Source organism: Anser brachyrhynchus (genome assembly GCF_964034855.1).
Source record: "Anser brachyrhynchus genome assembly, chromosome: 6".
Lineage (NCBI taxonomy): Eukaryota > Metazoa > Chordata > Aves > Anseriformes > Anatidae > Anser > Anser brachyrhynchus.
This window is the reverse complement of record NC_137700.1, coordinates 35,253,277-35,278,286: the sequence shown is the minus strand read 5'-3', so window position 1 is coordinate 35,278,286 and position 25,010 is coordinate 35,253,277. Positions and strand designations below refer to the sequence as shown.

General features: G+C 40.9%; 1 protein-coding gene and 1 long non-coding RNA gene across 4 annotated transcripts in view; one reads left to right on the top strand and one right to left on the bottom strand.

The window, feature by feature from the left end:
• Positions 1-1,168: 1,168 nt before the first annotated feature.
• ACSL5 (acyl-CoA synthetase long chain family member 5) lies at positions 1,169-21,983 on the bottom strand. 2 transcript variants are annotated; one of them, XM_080597999.1, is made up of 21 exons: positions 21,845-21,983; positions 12,737-12,922; positions 12,060-12,168; positions 11,342-11,406; positions 11,162-11,263; positions 10,722-10,821; positions 9,341-9,519; positions 8,624-8,656; positions 8,350-8,401; positions 7,842-7,915; positions 7,311-7,388; positions 6,728-6,862; positions 6,110-6,244; positions 5,936-6,031; positions 5,312-5,384; positions 4,384-4,472; positions 4,188-4,304; positions 3,610-3,753; positions 2,988-3,089; positions 2,559-2,630; positions 1,169-2,152 (listed from the first exon to the last, which is right to left on the bottom strand). In XM_080597999.1, the coding sequence occupies exons 2-21, from the start codon at positions 12,890-12,892 to the stop codon at positions 2,012-2,014; spliced, it is 2,052 nt and encodes a 683-aa protein (XP_080454125.1). In that variant the 5' UTR covers positions 12,893-12,922; positions 21,845-21,983; the 3' UTR covers positions 1,169-2,011. The 2 variants fall into 2 exon arrangements, with proteins under 2 accessions (XP_080454125.1, XP_080454126.1); XM_080598000.1 differs by lacking the exon at positions 21,845-21,983 and adding an exon at positions 18,778-18,931.
• LOC308197496 overlaps positions 21,868-25,010 on the top strand; it is a 59,518-nt gene continuing 56,375 nt past the window's right edge. For both annotated transcript variants that reach the window (XR_013952987.1, XR_013952988.1), the window contains exons 1-2: positions 21,868-22,007; positions 22,122-22,254. This is a non-coding gene — a long non-coding RNA (uncharacterized lncRNA). The remainder of the gene's footprint in view (positions 22,008-22,121; positions 22,255-25,010) is intronic.

The window sequence follows — 25,010 nt, the reverse complement described above, 5'->3', positions numbered from 1 at the left end:
CCTGTAAACTGAATGAAGCACGGTGATGGATACCTGTATAATTCTAGTCAAAGGGTCCACCTCAGAGTGCCAGGCTGCAACTTCCAAACAGGTCATGGTGGGATAATTTCACTTGTTGATAAAACAAAGTATCTCAGTTGCTCTAGATTTGCTGCCCCCAACTGAGTTGCTTATCAGATTCCACAATCATTTTAAGTATACATTTTTCTTCTTCCCTCATGCCTTCTCCTCAATCTGACATATAGGCCAAAAGATTAAGTCATCAGCAACTTTTAAGTCATTTTGCTTTAAGGAAATGGGAAAGACATGCAGCACAGGTAGTTGCATGTCTTTCAGGCTCTTTAAGTCTTTATACCCTGAGGTTATGAAAAGAACTGTGCTCAGTGCACATAAAATAAGTGATAGTTACCTAAAAGAATGAAGGTCTTTGGACTTACTTAGACTTGAAACAGAACTGCGTTTAGACTTCTGAAACAGAAGCAGGTTGTTTTTAGCTAGTAGAAGCTAGAGATGCCTCACAGCAAGGGCTGGATATTTCCTGAACAACTGCTTGCTTTCAGTTTGGAGTATCTGACCATGAACATTAAATAAAGACATAAACAGCCACTAGCTGTAAGTATCTGGCACAGACAAGGGGAGTAGATATAGTAAAGCTGCATGTACTCCTCTCCTATATTACATCCTTCTTAAAGCTGCATTGCCTTTAACAGAAACAAACACCAAACTGTTACAGGAACAGGTAAAAATTGTCAGCAACTTGGCTTAACTCTCTCTACAGAACCCTGTAACCCTTTCTAAAAATAGAGGAGGACAGCACTCATTTGCCTAAATATATTTTCCTAAAGAACATAATCATTTTTTTGCCCTAAAATAAGACATCACATTTAATTTTCTATGGGACAAGCTGAGTAAGAGGAATGACTATGCTGAAGATTTTGACATATATTGTCTTACTATAAGAAAAGGAAAGCTGATTAGAGGAACAATATCTTGTTTCACGCTAGCTTATTGCCTCATGGCTTGAGCTGCAGCTAGGCTCAGACAGCACAGGAAACAAGTATACAGACAGCTAGGACACAGCCTCTGAAGAAAACTATCCATAACCAGGCAACAATAAGCCTGCAGGTGGATGTCTGGTTGCAGCAGAGAAGAAAAACAGGCTTTGGTCTGAGTTTGTAGTCACAATTTATTGCATTTTATATCCTTGAGAAGGACACTTAAGAGTTTGAGTTACTAGGCTCATAAGTTCATAAGTGTATTGGCTTTATAATTGCCATTGCATTTGAGAACATGTGCAAAACAAACAAATCAATGATCCAGTGCCTCCCATAGTAAAGCTTGAAATATGTTTGCTTTACACACATGCATTTCATAAACCAGTTTATGCCCAACTAATCACACTTTCATTAAAAACAACATACAGTATGCAGTCCAAGGCTAGGAGCAGGAAGTTCATTTTGTAGTTGCTGAACAGATGTTAAGCCCCTATTTGTATTGTGACAGCTTAAATTGAGACAGGTTTGTTGAGGTTGTATCATCCTGAGTGGAGACTGAAGTGTTATCTTCCCGCACTTTGTCTTTGAACTACCTCGCCCCCAAACCTACAACACAACTGCACGAAAGTTCAGTCTGATTGCAGATCAAGCCACAAGTTCAGAATGGAGTTCATACTTGGAGCAAGAAAATTATATTCGCTTTTGACAACAGTAGGAAGTGCATACTTGGAAAAGGTTGAGGCTCTTCAGTGTTTGTGTGCTTCATTCACAGCCCAAGGAAGAGGGAAGTTCTGGCTTTGTCTAGACATCTGATGCACAGTCCCGTGAGATTCTACACTGCCAGTCACCAGTCATAGTGTAGCCGTCTTCATCTGAAAGTCTTTTTTCCCAGGATGCCAGAAACAAATATATTTCAGTTCTCCTTGCTCCCCTCCACTCATGCTTGTGTTCTCCATAAGTCATGTAGTGTTACAGATTGTTTGGATACTCCATTCAGTTTAATTTAAATTAGCCACTTATTCCTGCATTTTTGAATAGAGGGCCTCAATCTGCTGCTGGAAGAGTTTAACAAGTTCTGCTCTCTTTGCCTTCAGTGTTGGTGTCAAGAGTCCATTTTCTACAGAGAACAGCTCTGTGTGGATGTGAAGGTCTTTAACCTATTAAAAGAAAATAATTTAGCACATGACACAGAATTACTTAGAGGACAAACAACAGTTCTCCTCAGCTTCCTTGAGCTTAGTCCAAGAACTCAGTCTCTAGTAACTAAACTGTTTCTTTGGTGCAAGTCAAACTCCTTTTGACAAAGAAAGATAGGCTGGCGCTACAGTACAGCTCCTGCAGCCGATGGGGAACCGTTCCATAGCAATTGCAGTGGTTGCCCTGTACATCTACCTGCCTCTCAGTCAAAAGACGGGTAACCAGGTAATGCTTCCCTGCCTACTGCAATCAGTTTTCCTGGGCAGCTGTCTTAGGTCCCTGTCCTGGCAGTCAGTAACAGCAGGAATAGACTTCCCAGCCATTGTATTAGCAATACTGTGACAAGCAGGATTTGGAAATACTCACTTGTTCAAAGGATTTAAGACCAGCCTCTTTCCCCAGTCTGACCATATCTTCTAAAATAGCTTTCTTCACTGCCTAGAAGAGAGAGCAGAAGCAGTGTGGGTAAAGCTGCCATTTTGTAATTGGCTCAGGACCACAACCAGTGCCGTCAGTGAGAACTGAGATAGCAAGAATACAGGTATATATTTCAGCATTCAACATTTCTCATGTTAAGAGACATGGTGACATATGGTAACATGACCACTACAAGGTCATGCCCATCTTCTCATTGGAAAAGAAACAGTGATAGTCATTGAAAGTCATGCAGTCACCCAATATTAAGCTAGTTTAATTTACAAAAAGATGGGTAAAAAATGAAGTCAAAGCAATGCAAGATTGGACTTCAGAACTGAAAATCTACCTATAACCCACTAAGAAGGTAAGACCACTCACTGGATTTTTGCAGATATCTTCATAGGAACCCTTTATTCCCAGTTTTGCTGCAAATTCTGGAAGTGTCTCATGATCAGGAACCACTATACCTATTAGACAAGACTGAAAACAAGTAGAAGGAGTCACGTTTATACCAAGACCATTTGGAGTTACTTGTATTGTCTACATGAGAGCTTGATCGTCAAGAATATCTCTGTATTAAGCCCCATCTACATCCCAATCTGCAGAACTTGGAAAGCAGCTACACGGACTTTGAAGCCACTTACCTGAGTTCTGACAGCAGCAGTCCAAGTGCTCATATAGTACGTCTGTTACGTGCTAACCACTCCAGCAACTGACACCTTTATGGCAAAGCAGTGGAGACACTGTACAGAACTCACCTGACATACTAACTCCATACAAGTACATAATTAACCTTTACCCAACTTGCAACTTGATACCGAGATCTCCTTTTCTTTGGTGTCAAGAGGGAAGGCTATACAGAGGATATGCCTATAACTGTCGTGCCCTGGAGAACAGATCTTGTTCAAGTGCTGTAGTATATGTTAAAGTTTGTGCCCTGATATTCCAGAACTCATTGTGGGAGGAATCTTGCAGGATGCTCACTTGTAATATCACTTACCCTCAAACTTTCCCCATGTACAAAGACTTGGGCTACAGGAGCACTTCTAACATAGACATTTTCTATCTTCTCTGGTGCAATGTATTCTCCTTGTGCAAGTTTAAATATATTCTTCTTCCTATCGATGATCTTCAGTGTTCCATTCTAGAAGTTAAAGTTGGAAGCCGTTAGTTTCAAGTGCCTGTCTCCCTTCTATAGGCAGCAGAAGATAATGGTTTGCTTGTTTTTAAATGAAAGGCACATGATAATCTGGAACTGGTTTTTGCTCTCTAAAAGGGCATGTTGTCCAATTTCTCCAATAGGTGCAGACATGATTAGACAGTTGCTGTGTTCTCCTGTGACAAAAATGAGAGACTTTGTTCTTTGTTGTAGAAGATGCATATTCTTAACTACTGGCTTAGCAGGTGCTATGCAGAATCTTATAACCTGACTGGCCTTTGGAGCTTTGCCTGGAGTTACATGGTGAACAATTTAACAAAATATTTTGTAAAGCTTCTATCCTAGAATTTATTTCTGCAGCTTTGCAGCGTGCTGAAAATTCACATCCAAGGGATGGTTTGTATTAAGCAGTTACTCACTGGCATCCATTTCCCTATATCTCCAGTGTGAAGCCAGCCATCTTTGTCAATTGCTTCTGCTGTCTTCTCAGGGTCTTTCAGATAACCCTTGAACACATTTGGTCCTTTAATGCAGACCTACAGCAGGTACAGAATATTGTTAGTCACAAGCCTTATGTTTCAGTATTTTCTGATACACACAGGAGATTGTACCTACCTCGCCTTCATTATTGGAAGAGTAGTAGTTCATTTCTGCCACATCATCTAATTTTATGATGTTACAAGCCAGAGGGGGTCCAACATGGCCTAAGGGGAAAAAAAAAAACAAAACAACAAACAAGGATAGTCATGACTCGTGGATTCTGCTAGGAGTTGTACCTATTTAATATAAAACTGGAAAGACTAGGTCCCCCTACATATGACTTTACTGATAGTAGATACCTAATGGATCTATTCACTATGTTAGTAAGAAAGAGTACTGTTTAAAGGGGTCTGATACCAAAAGTTCAAGAACATTATGTATTATAAATCCATTTTCAGACACTTAATGCAGGATAAGTAGCAGTTAAGTCTCAATGTTTAGACTCATTTATTGGTCTAATCAATCACACCATGTGCCACACTTGCCTCCACAGAACTCCCCCACTAACCCTGGTGTTTATTTGCATTTCATCCTCATTATGATCTGCAGTTATGGTGCAGAAGGATGGTGACCTAAGCTTGAATTTAGAACGCTCAATATTAAAAACACCCCTGCTAAGATGAAACTTAAAACTCCAAGTTAGTGTCGCACTTCAGGAAAATATTCCTATCTGGCATTATAATCAATTCTTTGAGGTAAACAAATGGTTTGTGAGCTAAAACTAGTTTTCTTAAAGCCATTTGGGAAGTTCTTGTCAGTTTGCTCAGCTCTGTACAGGCACTCCTGCACGATGGGACAGGATATAGGTTAGGTCACTTTACACAAGAGATGCTCACCTATTTGAGCTGAATATTTTGGTATCCTGTTAACCATACAGGTGACTTGCTACAAAGAATCACTTTGAGGTTAACCACTCAGAATTTGTCTATTGTTTAACTAATAGCTTGAGTGCCACTTTCTATTGGACAATTGTGCAAGAGTTTCCAAGTCTCAGCTACCACACCTGTTGTCCAGTCTCCAGGCATTGAGAAAGTGCATCCAGCTGAACATTCAGTCTGGCCATACGCTTCAAAGATCTGTGTGAGAAAGCATAAACATCCTTTGAACAGCAAGCCCTTGGTGTAAAAGGCCTCACAGTTTCAACTATGCCCATGCACAAATCTTGTCTTAAGGAGGAAACCAAGACCGTATTATCCTATTTCAGATTTCCTGGTCTTACTGGTGTGATTGGATGTTTTTCAAGTTCAGCTATCCAAACCTTGCTCTGGTTACCTCATTCTCTGCACTCTGTTCTCAGATGTACCACGCTAGGAGCTTACTGACTGTCAAGATAAGCCACAAAACTCAGAGGCAGCTGCCTGACTTGCTGAGGTTGCTGCATATTCCTTTTTCTGCTGCTCTATTCCTCCTCCCAGAGCATACAGGCGGTTTTGCAGTACTGTAGTTTGATGTCAATTAGCTCTGCAAAATTTTGTTCTGTTGCAGTTAACCCTCATCAAGCAGCCTGTAAATATTGAAGACCCTGACAGCAGTGCCTCCAGGAACAAGCTCAGCTAGACCACAGCTGCATCACTGATTACACCCAAGTGACCATCAAATAGGCATTCAGGAACAAGAATCAGCTTACCTGACAGCCCAATACTGCTCTGAGAAATGTCAGGACAGAGGGAGATATAGGGGCTGCACCCGTTACCATTATACGCACTCTTCCACCCATGGTCTCCTACAAGTGAATTAGAAGCCATCAGATCAAACTCTTAGCATTACATTGCTTGGGGTACTTACACTTGTAAGAGCTTACCTGAACTTTTTTGAAGATCAGCCAATCCAAAATGCTGTCATTTCTCATTATGCCTTGTTTTACTTCAGCCATCTTCACAGTCATAGCAATATTGAACATTATTTTTTTCACTGGGGTATTTGCACCACTTTGTATCTGTAAGGAAAAGTATCAGACGCTCAGGTTTCAACTCATATCTATGCCTCAAGTTCTTGCTTTATTAGGAGGCACCATGCATTACTTTGGTGTTCTAGGATTTGTCTTCACTATTGCCATGATCTAGGAGACAAACCAAAGTGCAATACTAATTTGTGTTGCTGCAGTCATACTTCAGCTACAACTCCGAGGGCTAGTGAGCCTTCTAGCTTTGCACTTGCTTTATTTTCATTCTGAAAGTAAACAAGATCTTTGTCTCAGAACAGCAACAGACCTATCTCAGCCATGACTGCATACACTGCACTTATAGTCCAGGTCTCAGGGATCTTTCCGTCTCCTGGGAAAGGATTTTAAAGAATTCCTTCTGCTAAGGACTAATTAACCTCATGATGATATTATGATGCATTCAACTTCAATTTGAATGTGCATACTTGCTTAGATACATGAATGTTAAGACAATTTAGCTAAAAATTGCTCACATACCTTGTCATATATTCTATTGAGTAGTCTCGGTACAACTGGGAATAGTGTTGGCTTCAAGGTTTTCATGTCATCTGTCAGCAATTTGATGTCTCCTTGGAAGAAGCCTACTTTTGCTCCACAGCTGTAGACCACAGTCTGAAAATCAACCAAATGTCAGTCAAGGATAATTCATAGCTTTGTTAGCCATAATAATTTTCTATGGAAAGCAGCATGATTTCCAATACTCAATAGGAGTATTGTTCATGTGTAAATAGACTTTGAGGAAATATAGAAAGCCAGCAGTTTTTGCTATAATTTGATTTATAGATGGCTAATGGCTTGATGCCGCTAATTTGGCCTGCAGATTTGCAGATTGGTGTCACAAATTCAGTGAGGCTGGACTGAAGAACAAAGCTTCCTTACAGGAGGTTAGTAGCCATATCTTGGAGAAGTAACTAGGCGTTAATTTAGTCTGTTTAAAGGTTTACCTTAGGTAGGTGGGCTTAGCCATTTAGGTATGACTTCTACCAGGTGTTACTGTCAATTAGTTTATACATCCTATGTCTTCTACGGAAGCTTAGTAGCATGCACACAGTCTACTTACCTGTACAACTCTCTCAAACATGTGAGCCAAGGGGAGATAGGATATGCTGATATCGGAAGGCATACATTCAACTGTGTTCTACAGGAGAAAGAAACAGAAGTATGTCAGCACTCCCTATGCCCTCTTGAGTAAAAGTAAGTTTGGATCAATTTGAGTGCTTTGAAATATATGCTTTTAAAAAGACTGAAGCAACTTAGGCTCATCCACCATCTTTTCAAAACTTGCAGCTATAACTGACTCAGTCAAGTGTGAGACAGGACACTAGATCAGGATTAGTTTCATGTTTCAGCAAAACTTGAAATATGGTGGTTTAGTACTCTTGGCATGTAGGTCTGACTCATTCTAGAGTAACTTCTAAGTAGTTCTTGTTCAAGGTCAAACCAAGTTATTTACCATACCATTCTCCCGTGGAAACAAGGGCACTTAGGATAGTGCCTACAGGGAATGAATGGTTTGCAGAAGACGCCCACAGTAAAGTCATTTTCACCACTCAGTCACATAGCCTAGAGACCACCGTTAACAGTAGCTTACCTCTACGCTTCTAAGGAAGGCAGCCGCATTTGCAACAACATTCTTATGTGTCAGCATGGCTCCTTTAGGGTTACCTTTGGAGAGATCAGACAAAGTCAGCTGTGAGTGACTGCTGCTGCAATCAGTTAGTTGCCCATGTCTTCTTTGGCTCAGTCACTTTGAGCTGCCTTGGTATTAGGCTCAGTCATAGCTTGCATTATCTTAGGAGATCACAAATACATCTCATCTTGAGCACTTTCAGCTACGGCCCTAAGACCCTGTATTTTTCACAAAGTAGGACAACATATATTTGGTTAATCTTCCCTCACCCAGCTCTAAGAAGCTTTGTCTTTGTGCACTTGACTTGTAGGGACAATGTCCCGATATACCAAGTGTCCTCAGTAGTGGCTTGACATGGTTCTAACTTATTCTTTTATGTTGTTAGTATTTCCCTTTTTTGCACTGGAAAGTTAGTGTTTTTAGTACAGCAGTTGTTTTAATATAAAAGCAACAACATGCATTCTCTTACCTGTTGTACCACTAGTAAAACACACAATGCAAAGATCTTCAGGCTTAGGAGGCTAGAGGGAAAAAGCCACATTAGGTCAACAGTGTAAGGATTATTAGGTTAGTTATCAGTATTTATGTACACTTCCTGAAGGTAGAAGAACTAGGAGTTTTTTGGAAACATCAAGACAAGATAGACAAAAAAATCCTGCCAGCCTCCTTTCCTATCAGCATGGCAAGAGGTCTTTTCAAAGACTAGTTTCACAAGTTTAGAACTATTCCACAGAGATACTTACATTTGGTTTTCTGATGTTGTTTCTTCCCAGCTCCTGTAATAGAGAAAATACAGCTTAACAATTGCAACAGAACGAAGTGCAGCAATAGCAAATGAATACGTAATTGGATTTCAAATGCAATGTTATAGTTGGACTCTTGAAATTATCTCATTCAGTGAGAGAAGTTGGTCTTCACACATTTAGGACTTATAACTTGGAAAAGCTAACTCCTGAGACTGTGAAAAGCATGAATGTGTAGAAAGTGAGTAGAGCTGCTTAAGGGATTTGGAAGTCCTGAATGGAGATATTTCATTTTATTTAATATAGGCCACATCTCTTACACTCCACATTTATACCTCAGATCTGGAAATTAAGCCTAGTACTGGGGTGTCAAAACAGCCAGTCATTTACACTTAAAGTTTTAATTAGACTCAACTGGCAGCTTAGAAGCCTGATAAATCCTGTTACAACTGTACCGTGAGATATGCTAAGGCAGTCTTCAGGTTAATGCATAGAGTGTCCACAGCATATGAGCACAACTTTAGTCAATGGTTTGAACTCTGCAAGTCTACTTGGCGAAATATATCAAGTTTCAAAATGACTGCTCATTAAGATCTCTGATACAGGCGTGACGACTGGATGATTCTTATATTAAAGTGTCATTGTTGCCAGAGAAGGTGCAGTTGTCTAGTTAGCAAGGTATTCCTCTGCAAGATCAAGAAGTCTTTAGTCACCTACCTCAACCTCCTGTAGTGCTAGAATTTCAACTCCCACTTTAGCTGCTCTGTCCTTGAGCTCTTTATTGAAGAGATCCATAAGAATTATAGTCTTCACACATGGGGTCTTTCCTTGCTCACAGTTTTCAAGCAAGATCTCTGCTTTCTCCGGCTTGTCACAAATTACTACGCTTATGTCAGCTACAGAAAAAAAATTACATTTCACAGGTCTGTTCTGAGGACATGGGACACTAGTGAGAGACAACTCAGTGGAACATACACTTAGAATGTAATATTGGTTATGTTCCAAAGCCATTTGCATTTGGATCACATGGATTCACTGGCTGGCTTGACAGTGCTAAGAAATTTGTTTCCTACTAGGGCCAACTGACTTTATAGCTAGAATCTCAGTTTTACCCAATGTGAAACCTTTACACTGAAGAATCAAAGACAAATATCTTCAGTCATAGGCAAGACAAGTATTTATTCTTTTGGTATTGCCATAAAAGCTCACTGATCAATTAAATTTAACCATTTTCCTTAAATCTAAAGAATTTTAGACTGGTTTGAAAGAGGTAGCTAAAATTTGAGTTAATGGCTCAACTTCCCTGCATGTGCAAGAAAGCTTTATGCCATTACAAAATCCTTTACCAGTAAGACAGCAGAGGAATTGGATTTGTCTGAACATGCTGGTTCCCCATTAACCTAGTCAGTCACAGCTGTGTAGCACTAAGGCAAGACCTGCTGGCAAGATTCACCACCATGACTGTTGAAGTGCTTTTGCTTGGCAAATCCTGTTTATAGGTTGGATCCTAGATAGTTGCGACAGCAGTTGATTTTTATTTCCTCCGTGCCCTCAATCACCCCTCAGACTAGGGAAAGAAAGTTTGAAGATGCATTCAAGCTCCCTCTCCAGTTTCTTTCATGATGGCATGCTAGCTGTTAGCTCTATAGAACTAAACAGATAGATTTAGGCTTATCTCTACTCCTCCCCTCCTCTGCTCTTTGCCTCCTAGAACTTTTTAAATCAGAGAGACACATCTAGTCTTAATTTGCATGCAAATCTGTCTGCATTGTCTGTTTGGCAAACAGTGTGGGAGTTCAAGATTGCCAAACCTCAAACAGCAAAGTTGTTGACCCCTCTGATTGCAGCACGGTCCACAGAATCTAGCAGGCTGTCAGTGGACTTGCACCCAAGACACTAGGAGACATACAAAACCCACTGCTTTCTTCTAAGCGTTGAATCTCATACCCTGCAAACCAGCTTTACAGAAGCAGTGTCTATAAAAATATAGGTTAAAGCTACTCTAATTTTTGCGTGAAATTTCTTTGCACTTTAACCTTCTCAAAATAAAGCTTCTTAGAGATATCGTTATTATGCAGTAGTTGAAGTCAATATTTACCTTTGTTGACAATATACACAATAGCCTCTGGCCCCAGAGTGTCATATAGTGGAACAGCAACCATTGAGTAAGTGTAGCAGGCATACTCTGAAATGATCCACTGAAGAGAGAAAAAAGAGCTAGAGAAAAATAGCAGCTCACAAGACAGGATTACCTAGTGACTTCATACAGCTTGACTAGCTCATGTACACATTAGTAGTGTTTGTGTAAGGAGCATGTCTATGAGGTTCTTACAGTATCAAGGGTTCAAGATAGTTACTGATTGTATTACATACCCAGCATAGTATGTGCCCAGTCGGTAATAAGGGACTAGGAGGGGAAAAGCCAGTTGTGGTTGTTCCTCATGTGGCCTCAAACTATTTAAATAGCAAGCTGAACAGACCCTCTGCTCCCCAAGATGTCAGAATTTACTGGGAAATAACATTCAATTTGTCGCTTACCTCTGGCCTATTCTGAGCAAAAATGCCAATAAATTGGTCTGATGATGGTGTACATCCTTTCTGCAGAAGCCCTGATCCCAGGTATTCAGCTCTGTCCAAAACCTGTAAGAAAGTTTCCCCCTGTTTTAGCGCTACAAAACAGCATCCCAAATTAAGTCATCCGTGATGTACAACACTCACCTGTTTGTACGTGAGCCACTGATAAGGTTGGTTGGGTTTTCTGTAGCCTAAACAGTTGCCGTTTCCTAATGGAAGAGTTCAGAAAAGCAGCTGTAAAGCTCAGTACTGAAGCTGCATCACACTTCAATGCAACATTGGTAAGTGGGAAGTATTTTCAGACATCTACCTAACTGTGTGAAGCGTGGAAGTGTGCAGTGTCCACAGTTAAGTACATTGCACAAACAAGGATTTTAAGACTGATGGCTTCATCTTTATAAGCAATACTTCCAGGATCTGCTGATATTTTCCCATTTCACAACTCAGCAGAGTTTGAAGTAGTTTGTAATCTATCACATTTTCATGTCTGGGACCCTGGAAGTCAGACAGACTCATTCTTACGAGCAGGCAGTAATCTTACACTGAAAAAAACTCACCCACTTCATAGGACAAAACAGAGGGATTTATTTGCACACACCCTTTTCCCCCCCAAACCACACTTGGTATTGCTAAGTCTTCACAGGACTCTGCCACCTTAAGCTCCCAATGTTTGCTCCTGCCCAATCTGCCAACTGCTACTGCTTCCAAATCGAGGGGGGGAAATATGGTCACTTGTCACTCCACCCCACAGAAGTCTAGGAAACCTTAACTGTTACTACAGACAAGAAATAATGCAAAAAAGCTTGGAACCACTTTTTTTACTTGCAATGTGTAAGTACTAACTGGCAGCTGCAAAGCTTACCAGAAGCATGCAGTCCTCTCTGGAAAACTTCATACAAGGTTTTAGCATCTTCAAAGTAATAAGAAATCAGGTTATTATCTGTCAAGATTGCAGCTCTTCTGGCTCCTCCCTAGGAACAGAGCACAGTTATGAAATCAGTGCAGAACAGATGCAATGCCATTTGTTCCTCAGCTAGTCTCCCTTTTAAAGCATTTCAATGCCATTGAATTGTCAGGGAAGTCTCATTTTCCTTCCTGGTTTTGATCTATTCAGTCACTAGTCACACGCAGAGGAATTTTCTATATGGCCTAGACTAATATTCAGTTGTGGATTATTATAGAGACCTTGACTAAGATGAAGTGCAACCACTTACATAGTTACATGAAGTCCTGAATCTCAGTCTAGCATCAGCCTCAAAACAGATGCAAATCATTTATAGTACATAAAAAAAAAAAAGTCAGTGACAGCCAAGGGTAAGAAGCACACCTAACCCTGTTGGAAAGAGTTGCAGTTTCTTACTCTTAACACTTACAACTGGCATCTTAACACTTTCCTTCTCCCCACAATACTGCTGAGCTGTACAGCAGGTTTTGTATCTCAGACAGCAGAGTTTCCACAGATGCCCAGAGTCAAAAGGGATTGGTATTCAGGGCAAGCTTCTCAAAATGCTCCATCCCCACATGAAGAATAAGCATTACCTCAATTCCTATCGACTGCTTGTTCAAGTCAGCGGGAGGAAAAACAGGTTTGGGCCTGCTTATCACCCACAGGGAGATGACAACCCCAAATACAATAAGAGTTATCAGTGCCGGTGTTGGGAGCGGTGAGAACAAGACTTGAAGTATCCAGATCATTGTGCTGGATCAGTGCAGTCGGAGTTGAACCTGAAACAAACAGGAGGTTTAGTAGGTATACGTTAGAAGCACTCACTACCTGTAAGCCGGGGTTACTTAAGTAGTTTGTTAAGCTATACCACAGATTGTTTCAGCTGTTTGCCCCTAAAGACTCCTGGTACAATAATAAGACATACTTATGCAATGCTTTAAGCCTCTTTAAGAGATCTAAAGTCACCTGTCCCCATAAATTTTAATCCATTCTGCATCCACCTCCACAAAAAGCTGAAGTCCAATGATGTCAAGCAAGGAACAGATGTCATTTTTTTCCTACTCAAGAGTAAAAATCTGCCAGTATATGATTTCCCAAGTTAAGTATATACAAAAAAAATAATGCATATAGTTCAGAGATGTGAACGGTGGAAGAAAACACCTCAAGACAGCTATAGCTGTCCAACAGGAGGAGTTATTGCTGAAGCTTACACAGATGTAATGAACTTGTAACAGTCTGCAGGAGAAGCAATGTCCTCATGATCAGCTGCTCCTACCGGAAATCTGAATCTATACCAGGAAAGTGCTTCTGATGATGGCAGTGTCCTCAGCATAAGATACAGCACAAGTCAAAACTCTGAAAGATACTTTTGCGCAAAGAAATGGTGACCTGGAAGTCAACGTGTGCAACGCAAGTCTGGCTGGGAGATACAGAAGCAGTTTTGCTGCTTACATCTTGCAGAATCTCTTCCTGCAATGGCAAGGAAGCAAAAACTGAGAATACAGGATTTCCTCACAAGAGATGCAAAGCAACATCTAGTTCCTTCTCCTCTCTTAGGAGCAAGTATTTTAATTTCCAAAATGCTCTGGTATTTTTCAGATTGAATAGCCAAGGCAAATCTAGCAGATCTGACTGTATTTGGTCAAAATGAACTCAGATCTCACTAATTTATCTTTGCTAGTATCTAAATAGGTATGCAGGACACGTCACATCACACTTGGCAAGGTCATTAACCACACCCTTTCAAGTTCCTTCATGCAGAATTGAGGGGACCCAATCCTTAGATACGTAAGCTAGCAACTAACTGACTCCTTGTACAAGAATAATACCAAGTATTCTGGAGCAATGGGCTCCAGGTACCCTTTAATTAGAGTAACTTGAGAAAGTTGAAGGTATTTTTCAAACAGTAAATTCAGCCAGGTCCCAAAGTCAGAATTTGGGTCTCTGCACCCAGACTGATCAGTTAGATCACCCACATGAGGTTTATGGGTTTGTACTTCTCAGTTTCCGGTGGCTACGTTAATTGGCAATCCTAATGTGTTCTCTGGTGAGAGAAAAGTAAGACATGCTTTGGATGCTCAGCATCTGGATAAGAACGGGTACCATGGAGGCTTGCCAAGGCCAAGCTGCCAAAAGCACATCACCCATGTATCTGGCAAGTATCAACTCCCTAGACCTACTCATTTTGAGTTACAGTGTGCCCTCCAAACCCCTGACCTACATCTGATGCGTTGAGAGAACTGCCACAAAAAGTTCTGCTACAGCAAGAACGGCAGGAGCTAGTGATTTATGATGGCATTGAATGAATCTGGTCATTGGACATACCACACCTAGGAAGTACGAGCCTCTTTTTTCTCAGTACAGAATATTGCCCATCTCCATACCCTTCCTTTGGCTTTTATCAACTGAGTCTGGGGGAAAATAAAAAAGTCTCCTAAACCAGGTCTGCTGCTGAAGTTTGAATTCATGTCAAAGTCACCCAGCAGTCTGTTCTATCACTGCTGTATTTGGAAAAGTAAGAATTTAATACTCTTCATGATGTATACATTTGGTCTTGTTAACCTTTACTTCAGCAGTAAGCAAACAGCTTTCTGTAGGTGGCTGAACAGTATCTGATTTATAGTGGAAGTCAACTACTTGCTTTTATGTTATAGTATGAGAACTGAAGCAGTTTGGTACGGGCATCTCCACTGTTCTACATGCAGAGGTGTTAGATATACAAACTTTTTTGCTTTAACTCAGAGCCCATTGCTAGATCCATGTGGCAGAACAAATCACATTTGAACCACTTGTATGTTGGAAGCTTAGCCTGTGGGAAGATGGCAAATCTAGAGCTCAGCACATCTATCCTCCCATCCCTCTAAAAGGATACCAGAGTACTCATATCCAGTTACCCTGAATTTTCATTTATAGCAATCAGCTTCTGCAGTCTTTTTCCATCCCCAGATGGGTCAAAAGGAGTTTTCACTCAGTGTGTTTCAGATGACTCTTCTCTGGATGTAAAGTTCTCCCAGTGAGCAGTACGAGAAGGGAGCTATGTGCAGGCAGCTGAAGGAAGCACATGCCTGCGTAGTTGTACCAGTGTTAATGACTGAGTTGTGTTCTCATGTTCATTTTAATAGCAATTTAAAGGCTATTTCCTAGAAACCAGGAAGGATTGGTTGCCTTGAGAATATTGTGCTAGAGGTAATAAGCATAAATGTCGATCATATCTGTAGCACAGAGTTCTTTTCTGTAACTGATTAACGCTGATTAGCAGTGTTAATTAGCCTAATCAGGCAGATTGGTGCAGTTGTCACAAACAACTACTGTCTGTTAAATGGCCTTATTTGGCAGAAAATTAATAGAAGACACTTGTCTAATCTTGCTGTGGTAAGGATTCCTAACCCCAAATGTTCCAGGCAGCAGTAGGTAAGACACTGAAAGCCTTCAGTCATGGTACTCACATCTCCTCATTGGCTCGCATGCAAGGCAGTCTTCCTAGATGTCTTGGCACAAACTGACCATTGAGCTCTGAAAGATAATGATGCTCGGAGCAGAGAGCTCAGAGAAGTCTAGGGAGAACACCTGATCAAGTGTGAGAGAAGCCTGAAGGTGATTGAATGCAGCAAAGCTTTTGCCTTCAGGTTGAATTGATTCCACAAGTTTCTACCACAGAGAAGAGAAAGCAGGCAGTAGTCTTATCCCAGTGTGACCTAACCAGCATTCCTATAACTGAAAATTATTCTTGACTAGTTACAAGCCAAACCAAAACAATTTTAAATTTAAAGAAACATCCTATGACAAGCTCATGTCCAAAACCTGGGAAGTATCATGTGTTCATTTGCTTCTAATTAGTTTTTTCTAATAACCGTCATTGCTAGCCCACTTACAGTACTGAATAAGCCTGTATATGCAAGGGGCAAAACCTAACATCCTTTAAAACCACAGAAGTTTTTGTTGTGTCAAAAGCACAAATACCTAGATCTTCTTTACATTACATGAAAAATACGCTGTTCTTATCTGAAAGGCAATTTTAAATTCCCTTTACTTATTACAGTGTTTTGCTTTTACTTTCCAACTGTTCGTTTAGTTGGCTTTAACCCCTACTGTCAAAGTACACAGGGTGTGTTATTCAGGCTGTGACAAGAAACCACAAGTGAATTTATCTCAAATTCCAGATCTAAGCCAGTTGTCTACTATTCCTAGAGTTTATACCATAAATACGTGTGAAATCCAAGGCACTGCTAATAAACCACCTCTGGCATCCTTCAAATACCACTTAATCCTGCTGCCCTGAGAGCAGAAGAGCCAGCAGAGAGGACAGGAAACTTTTTTCTTTACGAGTCTTTTGTCCATGTACTCCACCCTCGATATGTGCCATGGAGTAACCACAACCTGAGTTTCACCCACAAATCCGGTACATTGTACATAGATGATACCTGATCTATATGGGCTGAGTGAAAACTCAGCTTGGTGCAACATGCAACAGTGCCAGGGCATTTTGACTGTAGAGTTAATGAGCATTAAGGGCTTTCTTAAGCGTGCAGAGAGGCTGGAGTGCTTAAAACCCCAGGGTTTTGAGGGACTTAGCCCCCAGTGACCAGAAAGATGGGAAATGCACAGATGTCTCAAGCCACCTCTGTTAGTCCTCTTGTGCAATAAGATCGTAGATGGTTAAAATGTACTTAGGTTGTCTGACCTGATCAATGGTCAGGGATAAGGTGCACCAGGATCAGGAGTGCAAAGGCTTAGGTTCCCCTCCACCAACCCCCTTTTTATCAAAAGAGATTACAGTGATTCCAGTTACAGCCTTGAGTTCAGGACTGCGTGTTCTCATTTCTACTGTACACCCCCCCATATTCTCCAGCACGATTCCTTCATTAGCTAGAGTAATGAATGAGAGTTGTTCTCTATTCTCTACAAGTCAGCAGTCATCGGAAAGTAACTGAGCTCTGTGGTTTCAAGCATAGAGGTTTGAAGAAAAACTTATCTCTCTCACAGAAGTTCTTTACAGACAGCAAATCTCTGGTATTTGCACCATTTCAGAGGCAAGGGTCATGCACTGCCCGTGAGATTTTTTTCCAAGATTATATTCTTTGTCTCACGCCTGCCCAAGAAACGGTTTAATTATGCTTTTGAGGCAATCACAAGAACTTGTTATCAGCGTTAGTAACGTAACCTACTGACTCTGAGCAGAAGGAGTAAGGAGCAGCCCCAGTGTAGCTGGTTCTACCCTAGTTCATTAACTAATCACCATTAGCTCACCCTTTGCATTTGCTTACACATAGTGCAGCTCTTGCCTGTCTCCTGCAGATGTGAGCCATGTGCCAGTTTGTGCTTAGAAGCATTGTGTGCCATCTTCCTCCAGCTGCAGCAAGGAAAGCTGGTGTTCTGCAGGGTTTAGCATCCAGAGGGAAGCTAAAGTGCAAGATCTCAGCAGCAACTGCTGAACAGAGCCACACACAAACCACATCACCTATCGCCTTGGGAGATTCGGGGCTCTGAAGACAGCTTACTTCACAGACTCAGTTATGTAAAGAGAAGTAAAATCCCAGAGTTAGCTGCAACGGCTTTTCTCAGAACCGTGTTTAGAGGCAGACAGATTTGTACGTAAAGCAAAACCCACAGTAACTTGCATTAAGCCTGAGAGGCACTTTGCTTTCAGAGTACCTCTTACAAGAGCTACAGCCAAACAGTTCAAGTGTCCTTTGATCTTGCCTGAGAAGCGCTCTGCCATGGGAAAGCACAGGGCCTCAGTAACTTACTTTCAGGAAGTACAGCACTTGTGGTTTCAGACTAGATGTTACAGACTATTTCTGGGTCTTCCTCTATTGAACTCTCAGTATTCTAAAATAGAAAGACCGTTTTTATAAAGAACTTCGCTTATATTACTGTCCCTCCATCAGGCACAGTGACGCCGTGACACTGCTTAGTGCTAAGGCTTCGTCAGGTAGCTGCTGAAGCCAAGTTTTCAAGGGTAATTTATATCAGGTTTTCTCCTTGAAAGCTACCTATTCAGAAAGTGTATTGGTCCCACAGAAAAACAGAACACCTAGCCCTTTGAAGTTTTGAAGAATTTTAAAAATAGTATAACAAGTTCTGTTGCTGTTTCTTTCCTCTATTAGATAGTACAGGACAATAACCTCATAAAATATGCACATATCAGCATTACATTAACGGGAAATTATTATTAGACATAAACATGCATAGCTGAAACAGCTAAAACTAGAGCTCAACTTAGAAATCCATAGAGAGCCCCTCAGAAAACTAGAAAGTGATCATTTAGCAGCTTACATAGCCACACGAAGAACAGGTAGCACTAAGAACTTGTAAGTATGGATGTCTTTTATCACAACATATTACAGCAGTCGTATTACCAAGAGCAAAGAGCAAGCGTATATCTGAATTTAACTAAGTTTAAGATTCGCATCTGATGGCATGCTACCAGAGCTTTCCTAGCAGGCTCCTGATAACCACATTATCTTGAACCTCATAGCTAAGCACTACATTTGCACGTGGTTTGTACTAAAACTTAAGTGAGTAACCATCAGCAGGGCCATTAGCAATAAAACAAAAGTGGAACTTTATTACTCGTCCAAAAAGCGCCTCAGAGCAATTACAGAGAAGAGAAGCAGCAGTCAAAAGCACGTACCATGCTGTAGACGAGGCAGGAAGCCAACCTCTTTTCCTTAAACACAGGGAGCCTTACGAGCATAATAGCAAACCAAAAGCAATTAGATAGTAATCGTTTTAAAACTAGAGCTAGTTCCCTCTCCCCAGTTTAAATAAATCAGCAAGCAGAAAAGCATGCCGGGAACAGAGGTTATGAAAGGGAGGAACTTCAGTGGTTAGAAAAAAACTACAGAGGAAGTTTTTCTTTTTTATTATTTGGTGAAGCAAGGAAGTTGAACTTTAAATGTTTCTGAAGAAGGAGATGAAAATTATACCGAAATCTTTTGAATGTTTATTTGTAATTTACCATTTATAATCCATTTGCTTGTTTTTCCTCTATGTCTAAAGCTGCACTTTCAATACCAGGGATTATCTCCCTGTAGCTGTGCTGTACATTAAGGTGAGCAGAGCTTTGCAGTGTGTAGTGCTAACAAAATAGTTTGGGTATGGTATTTCTTATCTACCACTCTAACACACTTGTTGGTAGGCTGCATCATGGTTTCTGCTGAATTTTTTTTCCCCCCTAAAAGCTGCCTTGTCCCTTCTAAATTGCTTTCTGCTGTGCTGTCATTTTACATATGCACAATTATTTGCACAATGTAAAAGTGAGTCATGCTTCAAACTATAATTTTGTTTCCTACTATGACAGGAATTTGCTTTCTGTCTAGAGTTGTGTTTCTTTGTGTGAAAGTTTATGGCTACTGCTGTTTCCCTTTTTCTCCATGGTGCTTGCCTGATATAACTGGAAATTTGCAGCAGGCTTTGAGAGGTAGGAAGACAGTAGCTTTACCTAAATTTCTCCTTTAGTGCCTTGACCTCAGATCTTGGAAATGTTTTCCTGCTTAACAGTTTGCCCATCTGAAAGCTTTTCTGTGCTGCATGACTTCAGAATAATTTACCTAGTCAGAATAAACTACAATAAAGCTAAGAAGAAGTTACATAGCTTGTACTTGCATAAAGAGTTCTACCTGTCCTGGACCTTGGCTTGCTAAAACTTAGTCTCTACTAATTGCTATTATGTCTTCATTGCTGCTGCAAGCTTTATGTTATTGAAGTAAAGCTAGCTTACTCTGCAATTTCGGCATTATTTAACAATGCAGACCTGTAGGGAAGCTGGGGGTTAAATCACTGATTTTGTCATGAGCTTTGGATGAAGATGAAAAAGAAATAGCTTGTTCTGCACAAAACTCCTTTGCCTACCCAGAGCTGCTCCTGTGGCATTCAAACAAAGCTGCGACTTTGAGCTCTAGTAGTGCCAGACATGGTGCACTTATGCTTAGAGAAAGGCAATGCCTCTTACACAGAAGGGAAAGACAGGCTCCCAGCCCAGCCGGCTGCATTAACAACTGTGAGTTCTTCTATGAGGATTTCTCCTTTCAGATATCTGACCTCAGGCTGTTATTTTTTCAGGAGGAAAAGGAAAAGTAGTGAATCTGCCCTGTCTGTGATCGGCTGTTGGGTGGCAATGCTGTACGTCTCAGTCAGATGCCCTGACTTTTGCTGGGGGTGTGAGAGAACTTCACAAAAGCCTTGTGAAGGATAGCTTTTCCTTAATGATTTGTACTTTTTAATGCTCATAAATTAAAATAGAGCTGATGCTCTTTCCCCAGCATGCATAAGAAATAACATGATAATTTTGAGGCTTATTATTTTTGATATTGCCTCAACTGATCTGAATAAACCCTGGCTTTTTAAAGGAGGCACAAATATATTTTTTTGCCAGTAATTCTTTGCCAAAAGATAAAGTAAAGCAGAGTCATGAATAACTCAACCTTTTTTCTTTTTGTACGCATATGTAAAATGTATACCTGCATCTTTCATACATACTATGAAATTAAGATCAGTAGAGCAAAGAATGTATATAGAGAGTTTAAATTAATTGTTATTGTCACTGTCACAAAAGGAGAGATAAGATGAGCTTTCACAACAAGCACTAAGGTCACGGCACAACACAAGCATTGGCCATCCAAAGATGCCCAAATATCCCATCTACCTATGGCAAATAGAATTGGTTGTAAGTAAGCGAAAGGGAAGCACTATCTCAGTGCATAGTTTTCTCTGTTGTCACTTCAAGACTTGGAGCTAGGTTTTGTGAGTCTGTGGGAAGTATGGGCTCACTTTATCTGAAGGGGTTTTCGATTCCTGTATGTTTTCTGACAGCTATAAGAATAATAATTCTTTATTGGTCTGCCTTTTTTTTTTTTTTTTATTGAGGACAACCTTCTGGCTTTTGTAAAACAAAGAAACCATACAGAGACATAAATGATCTTCTCGGCGCATAAGTGGGTTCCTCAGAGAAGTCACCATGAGCAGGATGATGGAGCACACATTTTGCCAGCTTACTTGCAGCTTGAGTTCTGGTTACCCTTTCTCTTTGCTGTCCTTTCCTCAGTTACAGCTGCAGCTCTATGCACAAGCAAGAGCTTGGAGAAGACTCCATCTCTATAGCTCTGAAAACTGTGTTTTTATTTATTTATTTACGAAAAAGTTATTACAACCAGCCTCTGTGTTTTTAGTTAGGGATTAAGCTCCTATAGTACTAAGGTTTGCAGATACCCTTGTGTGTGTAAACAATCCAGTTTATAACATCTTTTTACTGGCAACATTTCAAAGCCTGCCTCTGGTGCTGCGGAACCAAATGACGGCTCCATTTCTGGAGCTCTGTTTTCACGAGGAAGCTGAAGGGGAGCTGGCACTAGCACCCCATATGCTGTATCTTAAAACAGACAAAATCAGCACGCTGATAAGAAAATGGCTTCAGCCTGGCCAGCCGTCAGGTTTCCCGTTCCAGCCAGGCTATATCAACGGGGAGCGCGGAGATGATTACTCTCACTCAGGCGCTTCCTCTGGCTGTGATTTTTTTGTAAGCCTCCGTGAGACCAGACCCTCTCCTTGTGCAGCCAACTACTTGGTTGTCACCTTTAACAGCACCCAGCACGTACGTCACAGCGAATTTGGGCTGTTGTTCCCCTCGCAGTACTCCTGTGCAGGAGTAGGAAGCCTAGCACTTTGGAAAGCCTGGCTCCGACCAGGAGGGATTTGCTTACCTTCTGTCCACCCGGGGTGGAGGGGCTGACACGGCTGCCTCGCTTCTCTGCTTTACAACTCCAAGTGGGTGCTCGAGGGCTGGTGCTTCCCCGGCTTCTGCGGCAGGACTGAGCCCCGAGTCATCGGCGTGTGGCTTTAATAAACAGGCAGTACTGCACCCAGGTAACCCTTGAACCTGCGTTGCAACAGGTTCAAAGGTAAAAATTATTCTTGATCAAATATAAAGAGCAATTTTGGCTGGTTAGAAATGTTAAACATACAACTCTTGCGCAACAGATTCAGAAGAGAGCAGCACGCTGTGAAAGTGAACCCCAGCCCTGTGAAAGCTGCACACTGGGATTTTCAGCAGGGCTCCATTTATTCTGAGTGTGCATGGAACACCAAATAAGCATCATTTCACTGAGATGAGGTACCTCTTAATTGTGCTTAGAGCTTGCAAACATATATCTATATTTTGCCTGTTCTTAAGCATGTCTGACTGCTGAGGAATAGGTTTTCTTTACAGCTCAAGTGGTCTATGAAGGAGCAAGTTCCTTTATGGCAGGAGCTTTAAGTGCAGTTAGGATATATAGGGGATTGGTTATCTTACCATTATACATCTTTCCCTTGAAGGTGTGCAAAGGATTAGTAGACTAGCAAGAGCAGACAAAACCTGTTCCATCACCAATTCACATTGTTTTAAGTGGGATTTATTTATTTTGTCTCCCTCGTTCTGTAGAGTGGGAGTAACTGCTGTTGTGCTCAATGCTGGTTGAGAACGGGCTCAGCTGTGCAGTGATGTCCTGGGACCCAGCTGTGAGGTGGAGCTCCTCTGCTTCACTTCTGAAGGTTGTGGGTGTAATCTCTGGAAGGGCTTTGCTCCGTAGGATCCAAGGCACAAAGCTAAAATGAAAGTTCTTTTTGCACGTTTCATACTGTTCAGACTGCTCAAAATCATGAAGCTTTTGTTGATTTAGGCTGGGTTTGACCAGTGCTGTAATTTGACTTATGTTTAATATTTGAATTATACAATATTAATGCTTTTCATTTATGATTCTAAGTATTCTTGATTGGGATGGGGAAATCTGCCTCTATCAGCACAGATTAGTAAAACTGGAAGCACCTATGGCAGCAGTAATCATCATCCTAGACCTTCTGATTTGTAATTTCCTGTAAGTTTTAGAAAGTGTCGGTTTGGGGAGGATGAAAGAATGAGTGGGGCAGTTCCAAACTTGGTGTAGAGAGTTTGTTTGCTACCAGTGTGCAAGTCTCTTGGCTCTGGTCTATGGTGCACCTTGCATGTGGGAAGCAAAGCTGTCAATTTAACGCTGTTATGAGGTATGCACTAGATTCCTGCTCAACTACTTTTTTTTTTCTTTTTTTTTTTTGTAAGTGGGTGTTGCCTCATTGCCTCAGAAGAGCTAGAATTATTGACATCAGCTGTGGATTTGTCTCTAGATGCATTTTTATCTCAGACATGTGGTGGAAGAGTAGCAAGGAGACTTGGGACAAAGCAAATTACCTAGGCTAACCTGTATGTGTTAAATGGTAATGACATTTCCTTCTCCACTCTTTCTCCCTGGTATGTAACGTACATGGCTTTTTACCTCTTTAGAACAACAAATTAATGTAAGTTGTACACTTTTCACCTCTAAAGTTGCTTCCTGATGAGTGAAGACTATTGATTAGTTTACTGCTAAGAAGAGAGCTGGGAGTCCTAAGCGACTCTGAGTGGTCAATGTCTCATCTCTGAGTCGCGTAGGTTGGGCTCTAGAGCAAAAGTCTTGCTGAATTGATAATTGTGGTGGACCTTTATTCAGTTTGTTTTGAAAGCAGGTGTGAGAAAACAGGTTCACAAGCCCCAGAAGACCCATGGGGTTATGTTCTGTAGTGCAGGCTTGTCTGTGTATGTTATCTATGTTCCTTGTTGTTTCTGAATGAGTGATGCCGTAGTTGGTGATCTCAGTGACTAAAACACACAACCAGTGACATAAGAGAGACTAAAACAGTTGTGGAAACATCACCTATGTCCCAGTTTTGAAAAGGAGGGGCTCAAGGGAAAGCTAGTCAGAATTAACAAAAGCTATTTTCTGGGAGACTGGGATAAATCATTCCACTTTCAGTTCACAAAAATGTTGGTAACTTTTCCCCTCAAGACTAAATTCTGGAGAAAATAAAGACAAATGACATGAAAGAGTCTCTGTAGACTAGCTAGGATCATATGAATTGTGTCAGGTTTGAAATTTCTTGAAAAATGATATTTCAATTTAGTTGGAAATGTCTGAGCAGGGTACGATATAAAATATTCAGGTTTATTAATTTTTGACAGAAGCATCTGCATTTAGTGTGTTTTTTAAGCATGTGATAATCCCGATTTTCTTTAGCTAGTTTTTATAGGTGATAGAAGGCTCGTTTGCTTTTTCTGATTAGATCCATTTTCTGTGCTTATGTGAAGTACAACTAGTCACATTAACTCCTCCTTCAAATATCACACAAACCATTTAAGCGTTTACCCTTTGTACAGACTTGACACTTGAGTGATGAGCATTCACCAAAAGGGAACAAGAAATGGCAAGGGGTGTGTCTTCCCGCTCACTTCCATCTTCGTTACTGACAGTGGGATTTGTGGGCATGTTTCACTTGCCTGCCAGTGAACATATAACCGTGGGGTATCCCAGAATGCTGATTAAAAGCGATTCTTGCTGAGGTTGTGCAACTAGTCCAAGCTGTAAAGAGTGGAGTTAAAGGTCATTACCACCCAAAGCTGGAGTTTAATCACTCTTCTAGGTAACATATAAGAAGCCTTTTCTTTATTGGTCTTGTGAAATCTACTCAAACGCAATAGGCTGTCGAGTGATAAACATGAAACAAACTCTAACCCTTCAGCCTAAATAATGGCCATGACAGTAGTAAAGTTTGGTGCCAGGATTTTGTCATTCTTACTGGGTTAATGCTTTTGAATAAAAGGGATGGATGTTTAATTAAACTGTTTAGATGAGTTAATGAGACTGCTCCTGTCTGTATATTATCGGTGGCTCTGTGGTGCCCAAGAGCAGCTGCACACTTGTTTTATTTTCTGGTATTGCTGCTGTATGAAATTATCTGACTTTTTTTTTTTTTCCTGTTGAAAATCTATGGCATGTCCCCAGAACTTCCAATGGTTTTAAAGCCAGACCAATCATACTT